At 43.1% G+C, this 23939-nt stretch overlaps 1 protein-coding gene across 2 annotated transcripts in view; it reads right to left on the minus strand.

The window, feature by feature from the left end:
* The window catches only part of TECRL (trans-2,3-enoyl-CoA reductase like), an 835890-nt gene that overhangs the window by 328465 nt on the left and 483486 nt on the right, over window positions 1-23939 (minus strand). Inside the window, exons 6-7 of one of the 2 annotated variants that reach the window (XM_086963149.1) lie at window positions 20853-20958; window positions 2829-2901 (exon numbers count right to left, since the gene is read on the minus strand). In XM_086963149.1, the coding sequence (XP_086819275.1) occupies window positions 2829-2901; window positions 20853-20958 (179 nt within the window). The remainder of the gene's footprint in view (window positions 1-2828; window positions 2902-20852; window positions 20959-23939) is intronic. The other variant, XM_086963150.1, reaches the window with a different exon arrangement.

A 23939-nucleotide genomic window follows, 5' to 3' on the forward strand; every position in this document is an offset into this window, starting at 1 on the left:
TAAATCTTATTCTGAGCAAATATACTATGCCAAAAAAGCCCCATTGTATTTGGGCTTTATGGATTTGAGTTCAGCTTTTGATTTTGTTAACCGTTCACGATTATGGGAGAATCTTTTGAATTACGGGTTGGAAAAGGTACTTGTACATTTTTTGGCATATTTGCACAGCGACCTGAAACCCCGGGTCAGGATAAATAACGAAGGCGTTGTCTCCGGGGATATTTTAATTGGTAGGGGGGTTAGACAAGGTTGTCTCTTAGCCCCTCTACTTTTTATTCTTTATATAAATGAACTAAACAATTCCCTGTCTAAATTAACCAGTGACGTCCCTAAAATCAATGGCAAACTGCTTCCTGTACTATTATATGCGGACGATGCGGTCCTGATAGGCCGCACGCCAAAAGCACTTCGCACTTTAATAACGGGTTTTGTATCCTTTATGGCTGACCTTGATTTGTGCACTAATTTTAACAAATCATATATAATGTCTTGCGGGCCTAAAAAGTATTGTATTCATCAAATTATGTCAGGAAAAGAGCTCCTAAAATGCACTAGCACTCTTCCTTACCTGAGCTTGATTTATTCAGACTCAGGATCGTGGCACCCTCATGTAGCCCATGGGAAAAATAAACTCGGTAAGGCTATAAACTCTATAATTACCCTCCGACAGCCAAAGCAGGCAGAGGTTGTAATACCGTTACTACAGATCTATAGAACCCAATGCCTACCGATGGCAACTTATGGTGCAGAGGTGTGGGGGTATACAAACTGCAGCAGTTTACAAACTGAAGAAGATAGATTCTGTAGAAAGGTACTAGGGGCCATCATTTCCGCACCTACCTATATATGCCATAAGGAATGAAACCTTTTTTTATGTGGAAGATTTCATCAGATCACAGTCGGCATTATTTTGGCTAAAGATATGGCGGAATCCTGCCGCATTTTTAACACAAGAAATAATCACAGACTGCCTCAAGTGTGATAGGGGTAGTCACATACCCTGGCTTGGAGCAGTAAAGAAAAGTCTAGCCAGTGTGAAGATGGAGCATACTTTCTTCTCTCCTTTAGCTACTGAAGGTATAAACCATAAGTCCTTGAGAGGGGAATTGTATGGTCTGTACCGGAAAGAAAGAGAAAAGACGGAGCACCACAAATCGTCAATTATTAGATATACCCCTTTCCTGGTGCCACCGGGCAGGATCAATAACATGCCACAGTTATATCTTAGAAAAAACCTTGGGAGATGGATTAAGAGCCTGCTATCCCGCCTTAGGGATGAGAGCATAAAATACTCACTCTGTTTCCCGTTGGGTTTTACTAAAAATTTGGAGAACCTGTCTTGCCCGTGTGGCATCGGATGTAAACAAACATTGTTACACTTTGTGTTTTTCTGTGGATTTTATGTTAAATGCACCAAACAGGATTTAATTCCTTATTTTAAAGCACAGGTTATTGTTGATTTTAATTTGGCATTTCAGGAAATACAGTTGTTAGGTAGTGATGAAAGGATTTTCAGAGTTAGCTCTTTTCTCCAATTTGCGACACGTTCACGAGTCTCTATGAATATGCTGTAGTCAAAAGTGAATTATCCGCACATGTATTTTGCTGCTCTGCACATAGTTTAAAGTTTATGTAACGCAGATTTGCACATAGATATTTTGGTACTGTTGTTTACACATTGTCACATTATATCCATTTGCATTTTTAGTATCATTCTTGCATATTGGCTTCCTGTTGATATTGAAGTCCTCAAAGCGAATTATTTGCACAGATAATTGCTGTTTGCACATATTTTAAAGCTTTGATATTATTGATTTGTACATAACGATTGTTAAAAGTATTGTTTTTATCATGCTAGATTTTAATCAATAGTATCTTAATATTATCTTTGTACACTGGATTCTGCTGCTATTGAAGTCCTTTTCCAACCCGTTTTATGTGTTTTTACGTGATTATACATTTATGTCTTATTGCTTGTGATGACTTGTTCTTTTATGGATATTTTATATCCGAATAAAGACCATTTGACTTGACTTGACTTCATAATTGCAAAGTACTGGGGCGGATTTACTGCATGGTAACCATTATCCCAGTTCTGCCCAACTCCTGGCCGAAGCTTAACCCAGTTCCAGGTTTTGAAGCGTCAGCATGCTCTTTAAATTGGAGATGTATTTTTTAAAGTAAAAGAATATGCATAACTCTGTAAACATCATGGGAACAAGGGTACCTTGTACTTAACTGTTTTTTAATGGAATGGCATAATAAAGTAGGAATAAAATACCAAAAATAAAACAGATTTTTTTTCTCTCCTTATCCATTTTACAGGGTCCATTACAAGTCAAGTGTTTTTCTGCCATATATTCCTTCCTTATCTCAGAGTTCTAGACCTGATGGGCATCTGTAACTCTCGGGGGCAGAATGTTCTGAATTATGGGATTTTACACAGTAACATGAGGGATTTGGGGTTTTCACATAGACTATCAGATATTTTTACCTTGAAATTGATATGGAGATTTTGACTGCTTTCAGGAGCTGAAGTCTCTGAGTGTACCTGCAGATCTCATAATCCTGATGGAGCCAGTAACTCCCATTACAAATCCCATCATGGTTACTGTGGAACTAGGAATGATACCCTATGTCTTGTTGGGAAGTCCTTCAAATAATAATATTACAAAACAGAAGCTATCTATATTAAATGAGGAACATGGGTGATAAACCAAGGATGGAATGAAGTTTAATAGAAACATTCTGAACTGACACGTAACCCTTATTAGTTGTTCCGTAGATCAGAATACAGTAAAGACAACAATATAACATGATATACCTACACGGAGGTGTATATCGAGGATGATTGATGTAGTAGGCAAAACAAGAGGTAAATCCCCAATAGAAGGCACAGCCCTGTAACGAAAAACAAACTGTTAATAGGGATTGGATGGAGTAATTAGAAATCAATATTGCTTTCCATTGAATTACATGCCTAGGGCTCACTTTGATATTTAGGCACATTTCAGAGGGTTACGATAATTAAGATTTATTGGGTGTTATTGCTAAAATGCCCACTGTAAAACAGAGTAATATGACCAGATGTACCAAAATGCAATTTTGCATTTCCTAAATAGTGACTGCATAGGAATCACTATTTAGGAAATTAAAATGATATGTATAAAATTACAGATTTTGAAAATCGCTATTTTGGAAATACTAAACCAAAGATGACTATGGGAGTAAGGTCCCCCATATTACACCCCAAATGTAGTTGTGCACAGGTAGAGCACACATGCCATAGGGGCATTTGTGGGCTCTATTCCGCTTTTTAAAAAGCATCTTGGTGTGCTTTTTTTAAATTGCACATGGTTCCCATCGACTTTGAGGCAATGGTAATTGCATTTACTAAATGCTCATTTTGCATTCAGGAAATGCTTTGTACATTTGCTAAGAAATCATAAGTAGCAAATTTGTGATTTCCTATTTAAGGAATCGCTAAATGCAAATTCAACTGGGTAGGAATCGCATTTTGTGATTCCCTAAAGGCCTTTGTACATGGGAAAAGGTTGTTTTGCCTTTCTTAATGGGATGAAAGTGCGATTAGGAAATGCAAAAGGCTTTGTACATCTGGCTCATTGTTAATTACTACACAAACTAATTTCGTAAAAGTAGTATATAGGCTATTATTCTTAATTTTCATCATCATATTCCTAATTCAGCAAATGCTGCCACAAAAATTCGCATAGATACAGTTGACATAAAAACTTTAAAACAATAATATCAATAAACTCCTTAAATACCATCATAAAACTCATTAATGAGCTTTTCTCATATAACAGTTTAATCAATAGACATTACTAGTAATGACATTTCACAGTGCAGCTGAAGCCATTTGGCTTGTACTTCTGGGTTTCAGTAGCACCTCATTAGGGATGGTCAATAAATTAGAGAGTGCAGTTAAATATGTTATACGGGTCACATTACCAACAACAATGGACATTGTAGTACAGTTCTCAGGGCCAACACTACCTTGGCTGATTCTCCATACTCCCATTAAAAGGTGGAACAGAGCAAAAAGGATCAAGGAGGCTATGTTGGTTCCAAGGATTCTAGGGCCAACCTGAAAGTCCCTAATCCCCATACTCAGAAAGAGTGGTAGCATCCACTTCTTTGTGTAGTTTTGAGAACACTGACAAAAGAATTATATGAGATTGATGCAGTCTTGTGCCTGGGACAAAAAGGGCATGTCAGATTTGGATCGCTGTCACGTTGCCACCATTTAGTAGTGAAAGTGCAGAGTGGTAGAATCCGGAATAAAATTTAATGTACAGGGTTTTTGTAGGTGGGGGGATTCAATGAAGTCCAGGTATTCTTCCATAAGGAAGAGGTCTTTAAATTCATGGAAGGCTAGTGTGAACGCGTCCGAACTCCTGTTCCTTTTCAATTCTCCATCTATCTGCCTCCAATAAATCCCCTTGAGTGTGGCCTTTGTAATGCCGGTCATAGCTCCAGGATTAGTCCACAAGTGTTCAGATCCCATCTTTACCAGGAAGGTCTTGATATGCCTAAACCAGGGGATCCTGGAGACTCCAGGCTGCCTACGCAGCTCCTCCAATCCAGCCCATTACGTAACTAGGTCCACTGAGGCCCACAGCCGTCTTCAATACAGCAAAGGTTTAAGGGCTGCTTTATGGGCGAGCAACCTATGGCCTAGATCCAGACGTAATGGCAGGAGTGGGGTACTAGTAGGGAGATTAAGCGAGGATCATATAAATTGGTTCTCACCTACCTCCTGTGCAGTAGACTTCTCATGTCCCCATAGTTCTCCCTATACAGGGATCTGCCTAATGCTTGCAGGTTAAAAATTTGAATAGCCAGAGAAGCAGGTCGAAAGCTGGAACCTATGAAACGTCTCAAGAAGCCCCCTGCATAGTGTTCAAGCTTCAACTTGCTCCTGTGGATCCCAGCAGACCAGCAAAAATATTCCATCAGAAAGAGGCCCAAATAATCGAAGGTGCGGACACTCTCAAGGAGTGCACCGTACAGAGACGGGTGTGAAAAGGTTGTGTGTCTGGGATAAAGGATCATGAACTTGTTTTTTTGTAGCTTGATCTCAAGCCCTCTGCTCACAGAAGACACCAAACTGGTCTGGGAGATTTTAGATGTCCTTAGGGGATTTGGATACCAGTAGGGTGTCTTCTGCAAACAGGAGGGATGGGATCTTCACACCTGCTAGGCTCAGTGCATTATGATTACACTTCTATATTTGGGCTACCAGATCATTAATATATAATAGGAGCAGGGTTGGGGCAAGAACGCAGCCCTGTCTTAGCCCCTCGTAACTGGTATCAATGTTGTCAGCTCGCCATATTTGCCATATCTGACCTGTGCATTGTTCTTTTGGTACTGCTTCCTGATGACATCAACTAGATAACTTGGGGCACCTTGTTAGATTAAGACTTTACATGAGGCCACCCTTGGCACAAGGTCGAAGGCAGTGTAGAGGTCAGCAAAGACTACATAAAGCTGACCACCTCCCAGAATGACATACTTCCAGTATATAAGTTAGCACAGATACTCAGGGTTCAGCATCCTCTTCCTGTAATTCAGAGGTCTTCAAACTTTTGTAGGTTGAGCCTCCCCAGCTGATTTTTTTTAGATGTTGGGCCCCCCCACCACCTGACAGAAATGTCTGGACTCGACCGCCACGCGCACATTCCGGGCTTATTCAGCGAATAACATTCAATACAATAAGAGTGCTTAGTAAACTGCAGGTTTGTGAGTAGGTGGGTGTGGTGAAATGACAGAGGCGTATTACACAGCTCAAATTAATACATAATTCTTATTTATAAGCCTGCCTGTGTAATTTTAAAATAAACTTTCAGGGACATTTTAAGGATTTTGGGGCATGTGGGCCAAATGTATTTTTGGGGCCCCTGTTCGGACCAGCTTTGATTTTATGATCAAGTCTCTGCTCTTTCATGCCTTCTTTGGTCAAATACTAAATGTGTGTACATCGGATATTCAGGTATAGTGATGTGTGTTTTCAGTATGTGACACAACAGCAGTTCACTAATATTACTGTAAATAATCTGTCACCACCTTCTATTTCTCATATGTGAGGTCATGTATTGATCTAAAATAAACTTTTTATATGGAAGTCGCATGACGCATAAACACATTTTGTCTGTAAAATGTATGGAATAGACTTTTACACATTAAAAATGAATGGTTTAAAAACGATATTTACAGCATTGTGTTTTAAAATGATTCAAGGTCATGAGGCAAGACTGTAGAATAGAGCTGGCACTTTCAGTCCCCCCCACCCAACCCCTTTATTTATGTATGCATTTTTATATAGCGCAGACTTTACCCGAAGGGGTCAGAGCGCTTCACAATAGGAACAGAACTGATACATGAGAGAACATTACAAGTGAACAAATTACAAAAGCAAACGCTAAATTACATGAGGCAAAAGTGACAATCATGAGCAAACAAATACAAGAGAAAGTAAACGGAGCATTATGTCCCTGGAAACTTTGTCTCCGTTCTGGGAAGAGCTAACTCTCCCAGGAGGGGGTTAATTCACAGAGCTGACATGCTTCAGGTGCAGTGGGAGGCGAGGGGTGTCCTCTGCTAAAAACCAAAAGCGTGTCCCACTGCAGCTGAAGCTGTCAGCTCTGTGATTAACCCCCTCCTGGGAGAGTTAACATAACAAAAGAACAGGCACCTCCTGCGCTATCGATCTCCCCTCCCTCCCCCTTCCACATACCGGAGTCCGGAGTGCTTCAAGAAGACTTGCACGGACAGACAGATGACTGCAGAGCACAAAGGTCAAATTGAAGTGGAGTGCGCGCCCCCCTGGGAAGGTGTCGCGCCCCCCCAGTGGGGCGCGCCCCACAGATTGAAGAACACTGCTGTAATTTATAATACTCAATGTTTGGCAGGTGTTCACTTAAACTGGGTTTAGACCCTTGATACTCCAATTGTACGTAATAAATAGGAACAGCCAACACGTGTTTCATGCCCCCAAGCACATCAGTCCGAGGGGGTGAAACATGAATTGGCCGTTCCTAAATTCTATCACACATCAAATTACCTACCTGCAAATAAAAATGTTATTTATATACAAACGGATACGACTATGACTCATTATTACATGGGAACAAAACCCCTAATTTAACTTGAACTTTTAGTATATAAGTTGTAGTCAAAATACTTGGTTGATGGTACTGGTCCCTGTTCTGTACCCTGATTGGAGTGGGGTTATAAGACCTGCGCCCTCAACCCACTCACACAGCCTATCCTACAGTATAGGACAGAAAAGCTTTTGAGAACTATCAGTAAGGCTGACTGGCCATAATTGGATGGCAGGGAATGTGAGCCTTTCTTGTAAATTGTAGGCCTGGGTGGTGTTCATGGCCTTCCTCTTGCGCGACCCATTTCAGTGACCAAAACTCTCCACCATGCTATGCAGAATTTTGCAAGCTGTGTAGTGAGTTACATCACACCGTTCATGTTGAGTTTTGGTGCTGGGTGTTTGCCCCGTGCTGGAAAATCAGTGTGTACGGCACCATGCAAGAGGATGCTGCTTCTTTCTGCTGATCGAGTAGATGTTCAACTCGAGCGGCAGATTCCTCAACGTGAACGGATGGTTTCTCAATGCGAGCATTGAGAAATCTCGCTGGGAGGTGGCCTAGCTCTGGATTTTCCCCGCTCATGCGCACCAATTTAATGCTGGCGAGCAATGAAAAAAAAGCTCCAAGAATCTGCTTGCTCTGCAGAACACAGAGTGCGGAAAACTCGACAAACTCCACGAACGGAGCAGAGTTCACCTCCCAGGCCTAGTAAATTGGTGCCGATCACAGCCCCTACCCGGTGGGGGGAGTGCGTAAGCCTTCCAGAATACAATTAAACAATTTAGCAAAATATGGGCCCCAAATTGCCTTATTAAACAGGTGATCAGGTACCTTATCTAACCCCAGTGATTTTCCTGGAGTGATTCATTCTAAGACTTTAGTACCTACCTTAGGATGATGAGGGGAAATTTCCATACGGTTGGTTCAGAGGGGACCTCCCTATGTAGGTCATTCTTTGGACTATGGAACTCTACTGCCATAACAGTGAGGCCCTTACTACCAGAATGGGTCCTTGCCTCGTCCATGACCTCCCCATCATGCAGCCCCAAAAAGTGGTTATCCCATGCTGCCGCCGAGATGTTCGAGTTCAGCGGAGCAGCTAAATTTGTGGTCCTATTGGCCAAAGTGTGCCAAAACAGCTGATGGTGCTTCAATATCACGACATTCAGCAGGACTTCCCATTTCTCCATCTCATTCTCATGTTTGGCCCTGACTAGCGAAGCTTTATGTAAGGCTCTTGCTTCCTTGATTACATTTCTCTTTCCACTCCTAATGGCATCTGAAAGAGTTTTTCGGACAGCCCAACAAGTTTTGGTATACCATGGTGCCACTTTAGCCTTCCTTGGGAGGGACCTATATTCCACCATAAAAAGGTCTTTAAATGTGCGAAACATGGAATTGTGGATTGTATCATGGTCACCCCATGTAGCAACTGTCAAGGCATTCACCCAATCAATAGGACTGCTTTCAGGGCTGTGACAAGAGCCTCATGTATCTGCTTTTGGATGGACCTGGTTGAAGCAATAACACTCCACCTCAGCCTTAGACGATTACTTGAAGGGACAAGCCTCCTCTCAAATAGGTCGTTGGCACTAGAGGAGGCATTAAGCCCCAATGAATGGAGAGTAAGGCTCAGGATGTTATGGTCACTATCTTGCCACTGTACCACTCCCATGTCAACAACTATGGAACATAGCCAAATATTCAACAGAATTTTATCTATTCGGCTCGAGCTCCCCTGCCGATTGAAAGTATCCCTCCCCTCCTTGTCTGATAAAGTTCTCCCATTGCATTCTCTCAGACCATTTCCATGGACAAAAGTGTTCAACTGCATAACAGCAGCTGACCACCTCCTAATTGGTGGTAGGGTGAGAGCAGGTATCACCCATAGTTCATCCTCTTCTCCGGTAATGGGACCAGACCCTGCATCAATTGGTTCAAAGCACTATTCTAAGTACAAAAGGGGGGATAGATGCCAGATGACCACTAACTAGATCAATAACTGCTAGGCTGACCTTGTGATTGTAATTCCTACAAAAACTATTATATAGCCACACAGTAACCTCCTTGGAAAACTTCAGATTCACACACAAAACATATGGGTAATATAGATTGATCATTCTAGAAGAACATGCAAGAGTGGTATTAATCCATGTCGCCAAGGCCCCTGATGTTCGGCCTTTTACATGTGAAAGGGCAGGTTGGTCAAAGCAGACAAACCCAGTTGCCCAGGTCTCCTTGGAAGACTAGATTTCAAATTGGTCCACAACATTGGCCCATTCCGGACAACCTGGATAAAAGTTTGTAATCTTCCACTGGAGCGATGGACAAAGTGTTGACCTGCAAGGCACTTGTATCATCATGGACCAGTAAATCGGGACCTTTGACTACAGCGGGATCAATCGTTCTCCCCCTGCTGGGGGCAGCAAGCATCAGTAGGACCCAATAGTATGACTACAACAATGTTATCTCCTGTATCCATATCCCTGTCCTTGATGTTGCTTAGTGTCTGACCCATCGCTTGGGCTGGCACAAGTCAGTCATTGGCATCCACTCCGGATAAAGGCATGAATCTATTATAGGTTAAGGCGGCGAAGGTATTCCCATATTCTCTCTTTGTGGCTGTGGTCTTCTACCACTGGGCTGAGTACTTCTATAGAAAAAGCCTACAGGGATAATGCCAATGGCTTAACTTGCAGCCCAATGTATGTGATCAAGTGGAATGCCTACAATTTATGACCACACAGTCCCCTTTTATAGTTTTGGATGAGTGGCCTATCCATCCAATCCTACACACCAGCAAAATGTCATCAAATTAATTCATAGAAAAGTTAGCATTACGGAAAAGCCAGTGGCAGACTTTGTTCTTGAGCTCTGACTAGTTCTCTTCATTGTCAAGTACTAAGGGAGGTACACCAACAGATTCTGCCACATAAGCACAGCAGTCAAGTGGAAGGGACATTTTGGACTGGGAGCCCCTTTTAGGGTACTGCAGCTTTTGTTCCTGTGGAGGTGGCATACCCCTACCCAGACCCCTTGCCCCTCTCCATATCCTCAGCCCTGCTGTGCTGCAACATGGTGGGGACGGTGCTCTATCCCTTGTAGCCAAAATAGAGGGGATAGCTTTACAGGCACAGGACTCTACTCACAGCAGGTGGCTCGGATTAGTATGGTCAGTCATTGCAATACGGCATGGCCCCACTCTTGTGGATGCTTGACTTGGTAATGGGGCTGAAGATGAAGTAGCCAGTACGGTCTCCAATTTCGATGTAAGGACTCTGCAGGTTCCTTCTAGTGCACTAATCCTTTCTACTAGAGGTGCAATCTCAGCTTTCACTATTTCCTCAACTTCGACAATGACCTCACCACAGCTGACGTTGGTGGTATCATCTTTGCTGGTTGGATTGGTGGTTGGTGTCAGCTCTGCCAGTGTTATGACTTGCTCCGTCTGCCTATGGGATCGGGTGTGGGAGCGGGTAATAGGGCAGACATAACTTCTTTGTTTTGTAGCCTGCTCAATAGCTACTTGTTTTATATTCCTTTTTTTCTTGATCAGCACTTCACCTGAGCTAGTGGACAGATTCTGGTTGATGTCCATTGACAGTGTCCTGCCCAGATATGACGTAGAGTCTACCCCTATGGTTTCAGATTTTGGTGATGGATCAAGTACACTTTGGCTTGGGCTTGTCCCTCACAGGGTTTAACAGGATGATTGCACAATGATGGGGGCCCTCTCAGAAGACGTAAGTTCTGTCCAGCTTCCATGTCCAATGATAGATGCCTCTCTACTAAGCCTATCTCCCTCACAATATTCACAGTTTGTACCAGGAAAGCGTCGAAGATAGTATTACTATGTTACGAGTACTGCCCTGTTCCCTGTCCATTTTGAACTTTCCCATGTTCGTAGGTGAAATGAGAATGATTTTAGGGTGATAAATCCCCAAGCAGCAATCTGCAAACACCTCCACACTTCACCTGAAGTTAAGTGGCAGGTAATGCAGTAATGCAGAATATGAAGGAAATGCAGCCAGTGTAGGAAATACAAGAAAGACAGGCAGTAGAAAGCAGTAGAAGTGAGCAGTGTCAAGCAAAGGTGGGCGTACGGCATGGCCAGTAATGGTGATGATCTACTTACCATCTACCCCTGATCTAGCTAGAGCCGCCGCCTCCACCCACACAGCTGGAGTTGATGATGGTGAGAAGCAAATGGCAGAATTATTGCTGCATGTGGTATGCTGCGCCACTGTAGCTGCCCCCGTTGTCCCACCACCCTGCCATAAACCGGTATCCACCCGCCTCCACAAGCAAACTAGGTACAGTGATTGGGGATGGACAGACCAGCAGATAGACCAGCAGACAGACAAGCAGACAACAGGCAGCAGCAGTGGCACTGCCCATGAGGTTACAACGTTGACCTCGACAAAACTAGCGGCGCTCCCCCAGTCGTACACATCAGCGGTACAGTAGACCTGAAATGCGGTGCACGGTATAGGTGGCAAAAGGTTAATTGACAGTACAGGTCTTTCGGGTTGAAAGCTGCAACCAAGCCAAAACAAGTTCTAATTAACCATGAGTCTTAGTGAGGCTCCTTCCCTCTCTCCACACACTCCCAGCTTCCAGCTCGCAGCTCCCAGGGAAGAATGTGGGCGGGCATGAGCAGGGCATGACGTCAGTGGAGGGGGTTCTTAACTTCCCATATCAGCTTTTATGACAAGAGAATTCTCAGAACCACCTAGCAATAAATAGACTCAAGTCAGGAAAGCCCCCTGGCCCCAACCAGATACCGTGTGACCTCTAAAAATTGGAACCTATGGTATGGGCTCCCTACATAAATACCTTAACAAACTGCATTTTGGCTGGCTGGGCTATCCCTCCAACAAGAAAGGGGGCCGAGATAATCACCATACATAAGAAGGGTGACACTTCTGTCCCATCCAACTACAGACCAATCAGTTTAATAGATAACTTGCAAAAAAGTTTCACCCGCCAAGTCCTGGATAAACTCCAGTGCTGGATTGCAAGAAGACGGTGGTGTCCCCCTGTCAAGCAGGCTTCCACTCTAAAATTAGCACGTGTGACCAGGCTTTTAGATTTATTCTGCTGACCTGGAAACATGTGCTATTGAGAAGGCAAAGGCTTTTTGTGGCATTTTTCGACTTAAGAGCTGCGTTCGACTTAGTGCCACGTGAACTCTTGTGGAAAGTAATGCTTGACCTAGGGACCCCAATTGAACTGGTGACTTTGATAGCCAGACTCCACAAGGATAAGTATGCCAAGGTCAGATGGGGAACATAAGACAAATTAACTGACAAAAATACCAATACAGCTTGGGGTGTGCAAGGGATGCGTGCTTGCTCCTACACTTTTTTCTTTGTTTATTAATGACTTGGCTAGTAGCTTACTGGAAAGCAGGAACAACTCTCCTGTCATGAACGGCACTAAGGTCCCAATCCTGCTCTTTGCAGATCATTCTCTACTTATCTCCACAATCCAATGGGCTTGCAAATCTTACTGGATAAATTCTTGGAGTTCTGCAAGAGCAGGAGTTTGGAACTAAACTTTGCCAAAACAAAATTTGTGGTGCTCAGGAAAATCAAAGGTAAATCAAGAGAGGTTAGGATTGCACTGGAACTCTTAGATCAGGTGAAAAGCTTTGACTGTTTGGGGATAAGATTGAGTGATACACTGGGCTGGGACCAACAATTGGAAAAGAGCCATTTAACTTTCTTCCATAGGTCACAATCAAGACTGAGACACTATAGACAGTCTTATACTTGATCACTTACTTCAGCTCTTGAAGTATATCGAGCAAAAGCTCAAAGTGGTGCTCTGTATGGAGCAGAGATATGGGGGTATATTAACACAAACAATTTGACAATAGAAAATATCTTTGCAAGATCACTTATCTCAGTACCTATTACCACTCTCTTAAATCCACAGTTTTTTTTACCTCAAGACGAAAAGAATTGGTGTTATGGCGTCACTGAAACCCAGTGGTTAAACTGTAAAACGAAAAGTGCTGGGGCTCTCCTCAGGAGGCAGCGCTAACAGGAAAAATGTGCTGAAGCAAACTGCCTCCTGACTAGAGTCCCAGCACTTATTAACCTGGAGAGAACTTGGCCTAATGGGTAGAGCTGCCGATTTCGAAGCTGTAGAACCCGGTTAGAGTCTTGTTGTGGCTCAACATCCTGTGAGTCTGGGGAAAATCATGAGCCTTCTAAATAAGTGTGTCCTTAACTGGTGGTATAAGCACTGGTGCCGAGGATTAGGTGCTGGTGCTGAGCACTGGAAAGATCCGGCTCAAATTAAGCACTGCTGAAACCTTTACTGTATTGGCTGCGCCTGTTGACAACACCACAGCTTTCTGATTATTGCAACTCCCTAAAGGAGGTTTTGAAGATTAATGGTGCTAAAAACCCCCCTTGGTTTAAGCATTTTGCGAGTTGGTTTACAACTCTTGTTATGACAGAATCATAGGAGCATCCAGCGAAGACAAATAGAGAAGATGGTCAAAAGTTGAAGATTAGGTATTGGGCGACTGTGGAAGAACGTTATGCCACTAGGTCAGCAAATGGTTAACTAACTTCACAATTTTTATGTGCTAACCCATGCCCTTCCTTTGCACCCTTCCTGGATCAAAACACACCACCACTTGCAAAAAAAATGTACATTAGATTTATGCATGGTAACCTCTTACTATGGTTTCCTAGTAACCAAACCACAGGACTATCTCTGGAATTCTGTCCCGCATGTGCCAAAACTTTGGAGACGGAAGAGTACATTCTCTTCTTCTGCATAAAATATCAAGTGATCCGTAGGAGATGGAAACGACCAACTTGCTTAAACATTGGAGCCAGGCAACATCAGGTTGCCTACAGAATCCTGAATACTGATACCACAGGACCAATAGTTTACGCGGTCAGTCGTTTCCTATTCTCGTTCTGGTTCAAATGAGAGAAGTTTCTGCACATAGCTGGAGTCGATCGTTAATATAAAAATGTAACCCTTGTGATCCTGAAAATTGACTTATTGGCGCAAATGAATTGTACGCTGTAAACAAAAACCTTTTATCACTATTACCTTAGTGTTGTGTTTTTTAAATGCATACTGATATTATGTTATTAGTTAACAACTGCTTTTAGTATTCTAGCTATGCCCTTTTTTATCTATTTTAGATATGTCTGATTACTTTTTATCTTGTTCAATTGACTTAAAACTTAAGTCTTGTTTGTACTTGTATTTGTATACTTTGATGGTTTTAAGAAAATAACTGAATAAAGGTATTCAAAGGACAAGAGAAGTCTCGGAGCCACCTGTAAATCCAGCTTTATGAATCCAACTTGTGAAATATATAGTGGCATACATCATATATAGCTCTTTGGAGGACTCTATAGAGGTAGGCAACCACAGGATCAAGTGCTGGACAATGACCTATTTACAAGCTGTAGAAATGTGCCTTACATAGGTACTGCATATGAACAATCTGATAATCATGTCAATGCTTCACTACTTTTTCTTAGCATACTCTCACTACACTTCCTAGCTATCCCCCTTTTTATATGTCTTATTACTTCCTCCTGTTCCCACCTAGCATCCCTCCAACTAAGCATACATTTGTTCCCCCATTCTATGAACTGCAGATGTGGGTTGTAGCAGTGTCATAGCCTAGACTCTGATTAGATTTGAGGGACTAGAAATCAATATTACATTCCATTGACCAACAAGTTTAGGGTTCACTGTGAGGCTTAATCACATTACAGAGGATTGCCATAATGAAGATTCCTTGAGTGTTATTTTTAAGTTGCTCACAGGATATCTTACTAATAGTTACTTACTAAATCAACCCATGCCAGTATTAATTGTCCTAAATTTAAACGTACAATTTAGGATAATATCCCTAATTTTCCTTACCAGCCTTCATGAACAGAGAATTTTCAGAACCACCTGTGAATCTAGCTATGTTAATACAACTTTTAAAATAGGTAGTGGCATACACTGAACATGGCTATATTGCCTCTATGCAGGTGGGTAATCACAGGAATCAGGCATAGCACACTGGGTAAGCATGTGCCTAATTACTAACTGGAGAAATGTTCTTTACATAGGTACTGCACAGGGATCAATTGATCGTCATCATTTTTTTCATGGTTCTCCCTTGTATGCCCATTTCCTCTACCTTAGCATAGTCTGTCTCCTCCTCCCATTGGACCCATTTTGTATGTCTAATTTCTTCCTCTTGCTCCAATCTAATATACCCCAGCAGGCAGCCATTCCCCAGTCGTATGGAATTATGGATGTAGGTTGTTGTGAGGCCATAGCCTAAATTCAGAAAGGCAGCTAGTTGAGGGTAGATACACCAGGGCCCCATTGAGCAACCAGAATAAGAGGTAAGAAAAACGAGAGGTCAACAAGTCACTTCTGCCACCGATAATCAGTGACAATCATGGTTTAGGGAGGGTGACTAATTGAAAGGGCAGGTTTGCTGTTTTACAGGAGGTAACAACAAAGATGATGTCTAGTCAAATGGGAAAGAACTTGGCATCAGGATGGACGGCTTGAAGCCAGGTAGGAAATGTTGCACGGGCAGAGTTACGGGGTGGTGGAAGTGGAGGCACAGGCAGCAGAGCTAAAAGTGCTAAATCAGTGAGGGAGTGGCCCCAGGTTACTGATGGGTAAGCATGTGCAGGACCAAGGGACAGGCAGGGATGCAGCAGGAGATAGGGAGGTGGGGACGGAGGGTTTAATTGAGAAATTGCAGGCCACAGAGGCGAATCCAGATGGGGAATAGGGGACAAAGAGAAAAAGGAGAGTAAAGAGGTAAAGAAGAAGATGCCGTACATGGGGATTACCAAGTCCTTGAGTGCACATTTGATGGCTGCCACTTAAGAGTGTTTTGGGAAAGGGCGTATGTGGAACTCTTTAAGCTACTACACCGCGAGGTCAGGGCGAAAGAGAGGTCCAAAGAAGAAGAATATGAGCTGTCCCGAAGGCCCAGGGTGCCAGTCAACTTAGCGAACTGGACAGCTGCCTTTCTTATTTATACGAGCATTTATTGCGAAAAGGACCTTAAGAGGTGTGTCACCTTATTTAAATAACTGGAAGTGGTGCAAAAGACACAGGTGACGTTAGTGGGCTGGGTGTAGGTACGCTATGATGAGGAATTCCGGGCTCTCCTTGCGGAGGAAGAAGATGGGTGTGTCAGGAGAGGCAGCCCCTGATGCAGAGGTCTAGCCCCGGGACCAGGGTTCAATTCCCCGCCTCGGCGGGTCTTGGGCTCAAAATTCCACAGACCTGATAATTCTCGCCTCGGTGCCTATTCCAATCATGGAGTCCCACTCTGCAACTCTGGGCAATAGCTTGCTTAATCTCCACAACCGCCCCACAACGCTAAGGATGCCTGGCCTCCACCTTGGGGGTGCCCAGGAGTGGACGCCTCACAGGGAAAGCCAGGATGGATTCTAAAGCGGTATTCGTACAAGCGCCTTGAGACCCTTGCGGGTGAGTAGTGCGCTATACAAGTATCAATTTATTTTTAAGTGTTATTCTTCACTTTCTGTCATGCTTAATAATTCTGCTGTGACTCTTCTGTTATACTTAGCATTTACTGCATACTTAGATTTTTAGTATCAGTATGTGTCTGATGCAATGCTTCATTGGTTTTCCTAGTATTTACGCTTTTGTCTTCGCCATGCTTACTTGTCAACTCTTTACAGAGTATGGAGTAAACACCTGTTGGCTGCATTGGTGTTGCTCTTTATGCCAATCTTACTTATCGTTACTTGTGGTGAGGAGTATGTTTTGTACCCATATATTACTTACTTTTACTTGAGCTTTGGCATGTTTATTGCATCTGAATCAATTCTTACAGTTCCTGGCGATTGGGCAGGGACTCTGCAACTCAAACCGTACTTACATTTATATGGCTTGGGATGGGGATTTTCATTACGCTCAAACAATTCTTGCTTTTCCTCATACTGGGTTCACCCAGACATTAGTTATGGTTACTGGTGATGGGGCACCTGCGTGGCACCCAAACCATTCTAAATATACGTGTCTTGGGTAATAATAACGGCATCCAGATGTTACTTTTGCTGGTGTTGGGCATTTGCATGAATAATTACAGGGGCTCTCGTCAGGAGGCAGCTTGCACCAGCCCATTTCTCCTGTTCGCGACGCCTGAAACAGAACCAACTACTTACAATGAATGTGGGGATAGTTTGTGCCAGAATGGCCAGAGCTGCTGACTTCAGAGCTGGGGAATGCGGTTCGAGCCTCTGCATTGGCTCAACATCCTCTGATTCTGGGTAAATCACTTCATCTCCCTGTGCCTACCATAAATTAATGTGTCCTTACCTGGTGCTCATAAAAAGCACCAGTGTTGATGATCAAATGCCGGTGCTGAGCACCGGAAACCACTGGCTTAAGTTAAGCACTGATTTGCGTTTCACCTCAAACTGTTCTACCATTTACATATTATGAGGCATATTTCTCACATCCAAATGTTGCTTTGTCTTGAGGCTTGATAGTTGCTACCCAAACAAATACTTACTTTACAACTGCTGACTTTAGCTGGTGATGGGACATTTTCTTCGTGCTCAAACTCTGTTCTTTGGGGTCTATGTGGTGCACTTGCAGGGGCCTATGTTTTGCACTTTATTATTAGGCAGGAGAATGGCACCAGTTGGGGCACACGTATTCCATCCATGTGAATGATGCATATTTGTTGCACCCACTGGGTGCATAGGTTTTGCGCTCTAATATGAGTGTCACTTTTGTTGCTCCTCCATATTTTATTGTCCGCAGAAGGGGGAGAGTTTCTCCTGAGTGATGTATATATGTGTATTATTTGTAACCTTGTATTTTATTTCCTTCGCTGGTCCTGTCATTTTTATGTATTGTGTGATGGAATTTGTACTCCCTTACTTTATTCTCATTTCTATGTATGTTGAGTATTACTGTCTTATTTTGGATTTATATTTTCTGTTTTTCCCATAAAGAAGCGAGTTGTGTGGTATCTTCATTTCTGTTATATCAGAGGGGGATGAAGAGCTTGATATTCACAAAGTTCCTACGCCTATGCTACTCCCAGAAGTAACTAATTGACCATCAAGGTAGGAGTAGTTCCTCATAGGCCAAGTGGTCACTAAGTGGTGAAACCACAAGGCTAGTAATACTGTCAGGGGGAGACCAAAAGGTCAGATCTTAATCCTCTCACACACCTTTTAGAGTGTCATGCTTCATCACTGGGTGCTCCTCGTCTGGCTGGCGCTGCAATGCCTTGTCAATTAGTTTATCTTCATTTCTATGCCATTCATTCTCTCCCTCCTTAGTGTTATGTCCCCTGCTGCTCAGCCAGAGTGACTGGAATGCAATTAGAATGTTGATATGTGCCTATTTTATTTCATATATATATATTTGTCTGAGTTTTATATAGCACAAACTTGCCTCAAAGGTATCAGAGCTCTTTTACATGAACACCAGTTGCATTACAGACGGACACATTCATTTTGTTAGGCACGGGGAGATTAAGTGATTTGCCCAGAATCACAGGATGTTAAGTGTCCCTCCCATGGATCAAACCTGTTTCCTCAGTTGGGAGGTTGACCATTCTACTCGTTAGGTCACATCATCTCCCTGCATGGTTAAGTGAATGTCAGTTGGACTGAGCAGCAAGGATGCTGCTCCTGGTGGCGCTTCCTTACTACTACCTTTACCTGTAACCTGAGACTCCTAACTTGATAATAAACCTTATCCTGATTCACCTAAACTACTAGCTACCCTGGATCATCATTTACCACAAAGATGCTCCATTTTTCGGTCATTAGGGTGTGGTTCTTTTTTGGGGAATTCTGGATCGCAAGGGCTGTAGCATGTTCGGCACCCAAGGGGATTCGCTGGCACAATGTCAGATTGCGTGACGGGGGTGGCTCGGGCCTGGATCTCAAAGTCTAAGACAGACCTATCAGGGAGGGGAATGTGTGTGTCCTTCCCAGATGTGTCAGTTTGCCCTTGTGTTTGGTGGATGTCTTTGAGCCATCAAGGCGGACAAAGTGAGGAAGTGTTTCAGCATGAAAACAGGACACGTTTTATGCCCCCACAGGTACTGGGGGTTTCAAGGAAGACATTGAGCTCATTGGGCTGTGAATCATGGGTTCTTGGGATGCACTCCTTTCAAATCAGCATGACATTACGAATGTCCTGGACTGCCAATGAGGTAATACCGCCAGGGGAACTACATATAACATTCATATTAGTATCTCCCCGTGTCTATATTATTGCACAATCTTGAAATGAGGAATAACCTAGAGTATATGAGTCTGTGCACCCATTTACCATAGATTCCCCCTCTTTCTGACCTTTTTTTCCATGTGCAAATGTAACCAGGCATTACCTAGCAAAATGTACATGTAGATAAAAAACGTAGATGTGAGGTACTTTTACACAATTTATAATATAGAGGTAGGCACCAATTCCCATTTGCGTCTCATTCAGTATTACTTGGCCACTCACAATGAGGGCCTTCAAATATAGTAGGGTTGTCGTGGGGCAGGCATCTCTGAGCAGCGAGTTTCCGCTACTAATTTTGAGAAGAGCCATTAACGTCTAGTGCATTATCCTATTAGTGATCAAAGTTTACTTTTAAACTTTAAGCCAGCTTGATGGTTCGAGGGAGCCTTACATAAGGTATTCCTCGAAGACAGTGAAATTAAGTTGGTGTTTCTTGGCACCAATATTCTTGTTAATTCGATTCCTTGCAGCTAGAACCATGCCAGTGTCTCAGAGATGTTCTCCTAGTTGGGCCTCAGATTTAAGCAGTTTAATTGAAAGGCTACAAACATAGCCACTCAGTTTCTAGTCATCCCATGCCATTTGAGTACATGCTGAAGGTGAAGTTTACTTTTTGTTGGTAGTTTGTGGTGCTTAATCCTAGCCAGTGCTGAATTTATGCAGATGACTGTGAGTGGTTGGCACCGTCACTCACATCTCGGGACCTTTTAGTTATTCGGGCTTTGAACCAGAGAAGGAAAGAAAATGGCCGAAAAGAGATAAAACAGGATGAAGAGAAACACAGGATAACAGTGACAAGTGGTTGAAACAGGGATGAAAAAAGATCCCGAAGGAGTGAGATAAAGAAAGAAGTGTGTTATGTAAGGTATTTTTTTTAAACAAATTAAGCTCAGGCGTGGTCCACTTCATTCTGTCAGGCTTGTTTCAATGATTAATTGAGATGGGGTGAGATGTGTAATCTTAATGTCGCATAACCTGTTTCCCCTTATCCTATGCCAGAGGAAAATAAACATACATTTGAAAAAAAATCCGCTAAAAAAAGCAGAACAGTGACACAGTGCATATAGGGCGCCCTATGAACGGCAGAGAGGACAGCCTATATAAAGACCAAAAAGTCATATTTCAGTTTTCTTATCTCTCTGAGGCTCTTGATACAAAAACAGAAGTGTTCACGCAAGACAGCACAGTAAACGAGGGAACTGTCAGAGTGACAACTGAAAAGAACAGATGCCCAGACAATGGTGTGAAATGCCATAACAGTACCTGCCCGATGGCATCACAGATACAACCGGGCTCTCTCATTTTTCCATTTAACATTAGGGCCGCGTTTGTGGGGGAAAAAACACTCAAGTTCATGATAGCATTTCTTCCCGAAGGGGCCATTTGGCGCAAGCTGTTTTTTCCATCTCGAATGGCGTGATGAATTCCGAATCTCACCTTTATCATATTTTTCAGAGGAGTGTGCCCCGCAGAGAATTTGTGAACAAACAGCGTCTCCAGGAGATATCTGAGATAGTGTAAGCAGTGGCAGAAACAGGACAAGCTGCAGGAAAGAAACAAACGAGAAAAAGACAGATATGAACGCTCAGTGATTGCCTCTGCATTATTCATGCTTGCTGCAGGTTAAACTGAGCCCATGGAAATTTCTGAGACAAAGTGTTGACGAGGGTCAAGAGGATAATAGAAGGTTTGCCCTGAATCGCTCGGCGGATTTATTGTTGCAGTAAATCAACAGCGCTCTCATCTTTCATGTTTTCAGCGCGTGGCCTGTTCATACCCCTGTGGTTCATGACATCCACCCAGTGTCTAATTTCTCAAGACGTTTGCTGTCATGCACTCTCCGAAACTGTTAATTCAGCAAATGTTAGTCATACTGACACAGGTGTGTGTGTGTGTTTGTAAGTCATACTGATAGAGGTGTGTGTGTGCTTGTTTCTTCTAAGCTGATATGCGTGGCATGTTTATCTGCAGAGTTTCTTTGCTTGGTCCAGCACCGGGATGTCCCTCTGGGGATGATGCGTGCGCTTTATAAATAAATAAAATAATAATAAAAGGACAATGGAATTATGCGGCAATAGCAGACCAAATTATGCTGCAGGGTTGACTAAATAATACGACACGAAGAGGTAAATTATGCAGAATTACATCGCAAATTGTTGGCAGTATTAATTTGCTATTATTGCATTTTAACACATATTGATGTAGTTTAGGCACACATTTCACCTCATTAGCATCAGTTAAACACCTGATTGCAACAATCCACAATTGAAAGGTGACTACTTGTGCAGGTTAAGCGACGAACACATTTATCTGACTTATTCAGATGTTTTCCAAAGGGTCTGCCACTGTGTGACACAACCTTTGAATTTTTTTTTAGGAACTTTAGGTCCATTGGAGCTAGAAGCAAAATTATGCAGGAGAAAGTTCATTATGTCGAAAGTGCAGTAATTCCATAATTATTCCCCAAAAAACTGGCCTCTGAATTCTAGTAACCAAGGGCACATTTTTATTTGCATGATGATGCAATGGCAGGTGTCTGTGCATAAGCATGCATACGTGAATGTTTGTCAACGTCCGTTCATGTGCATAAGTGTGTAAGCGTGTTGGATGAATGTATTTGTTGGGACAGATAAGTGCCCGGCATGTTGCCGGACATGCACCTCTACCCAGAGTGCCACATCTGCATCGATATCTGGATCTTTGAACTGGCGTTTGGTCATGGGCGAACACAGATCATGTGTGTGCAGCATGTTATAGGCCTGTCTCGGGGTAATGCGGTCTGCTTAGAATGGAAGGGGTGCACCGTGCACTACCCTTGTGAAGGTAGATGACTATTGCCTTTACCTAGAGTTAAATGACCAGCGCACCATGGTGGCAGCATGCTGTGTTCTGTTGAATCAGTAATGTGAACAGGCCTTTTAATCTGTGTCACTAGAGTGGGGCCTACTGGTCCACTTGTGTAACATTATGTGTCTCACGCTTGGCCTGCATGGAGTGAGTGTAGTGCCAGGCAGCACATGATACTTGCATGTGCGTGATAGGTTGCATGTGTATGTCTGTGTATCGTGCACAACATGGAGGCCTGTGGGTTCTATTTTGGAAGCTCAGGACCTGGAGAGGCTGGGGAGGTGAGGACTAAAACCCACACACACAGAAAGGAGATGAGCAGAGCAACCACTGTGCTCATCGAAGGGCTCATTACTTGCATGAAGAGTTACTGGTCAATGGGGCCTGGACGCTCATTGTCAGGGTGTTGGCGGGACTGATAGGACTGACACTGCCACTGAATCTGATACAGAGAAGTCTTAGTCCTTTGAACCTTAATGAGCATATTTCAGTCAAGCCTGACAGCCATGTGGGATTGCCAGCTACTCCCTTGGCCTGAGTTGTGGGACACTCAGAATAAGAGCCACACCTGCTGTGGAAGACTGTCCCTTTGACGAAGGGCAGTGCAGAGAAGAGAGTTTCCTTAACTTAATTTCATGGGCCAGACACTAAATTACACATGCGTTTTAGAAAGAGAAGATTACCACAACTTCTTTGATGCTAGAACTAGGACTGAGGAACACTGTCTGCCAATCTCCCATCTGGGTGAGAGGCTATCACCCAGGAACCATTAGCACTTGCACTGTGCCTGAAGCACCAGCAGTCAGTCTGCCTGCCAAGAGCTGTGGATCCTGTGAGGGGGAGGTGAAAGCCTGGAGGTAGGGAGGCCCAGTGGGGACCCTGGCGAAAGAATCACAGTGAGCAGAGTGTGAGGCACCCATTCCATTTTGGACTGGTATTGCAAGAGAGCTATCCTCTGTAGGAAGCTGGGTGTGAATATACTATACAAAAATAAATGAGGGATAGTGTGCACAGAGTTCAGTGGAACCCCAAAGGTAGGCAGAGGTAAAAATAGATAGCACCTTATTCTCTATTTGTGGTAGTGTTGGCGGGCAGTAAGGCTGTCTCAAAGGGTAGTGTTAAACATTTGTTGTACACACTCAATCAGCAAATGATGTCAGACACTCAAAGACTGAACTCAGACCAATTTTGGTTGTATCAAAATCAGTATTAGTATTTACAAAAGAACTTCGTCTTGATCATCTTGTCTCAAGGAGAACATTGTTGATGAAATGTGCATATATTATGATTACTTTGCCTTGCGATAAAAAGTTGGTATGACTAATAGTTCATTTTTGACACTGCTTAAAGGAGGTTGTATAACATTACAACGCATGTTTTTACTATGCATGCCTTTACATCGCAAGTTTTACAACGCATGCTGTTACAACGCATAGTGTTGAGGGGTGCTGGATAGTGAATAGATTAATTTACTATTCCAACTCCAGACCTCGTGGATAGTAGGGAAGGTGTTGGATAGTAAACTAAATCTATTCCCTATCCTAGAGCGCCCCCAGTGCAATGCGTTGTAACAGCATGCGTTGTAAAACTTGCGATGTAAAGGCATGCGTCGTAAAAGTTGCGTTGAAAAGGATGTTCCCCCTTAAAGAATAGTGCTTAACTGACCCCTTTATGTAA

The sequence above is a fragment of the Lissotriton vulgaris genome, chromosome 3_1, assembly GCF_964263255.1.
Source record: "Lissotriton vulgaris chromosome 3_1, aLisVul1.2, whole genome shotgun sequence".
NCBI lineage: Eukaryota > Metazoa > Chordata > Amphibia > Caudata > Salamandridae > Lissotriton > Lissotriton vulgaris.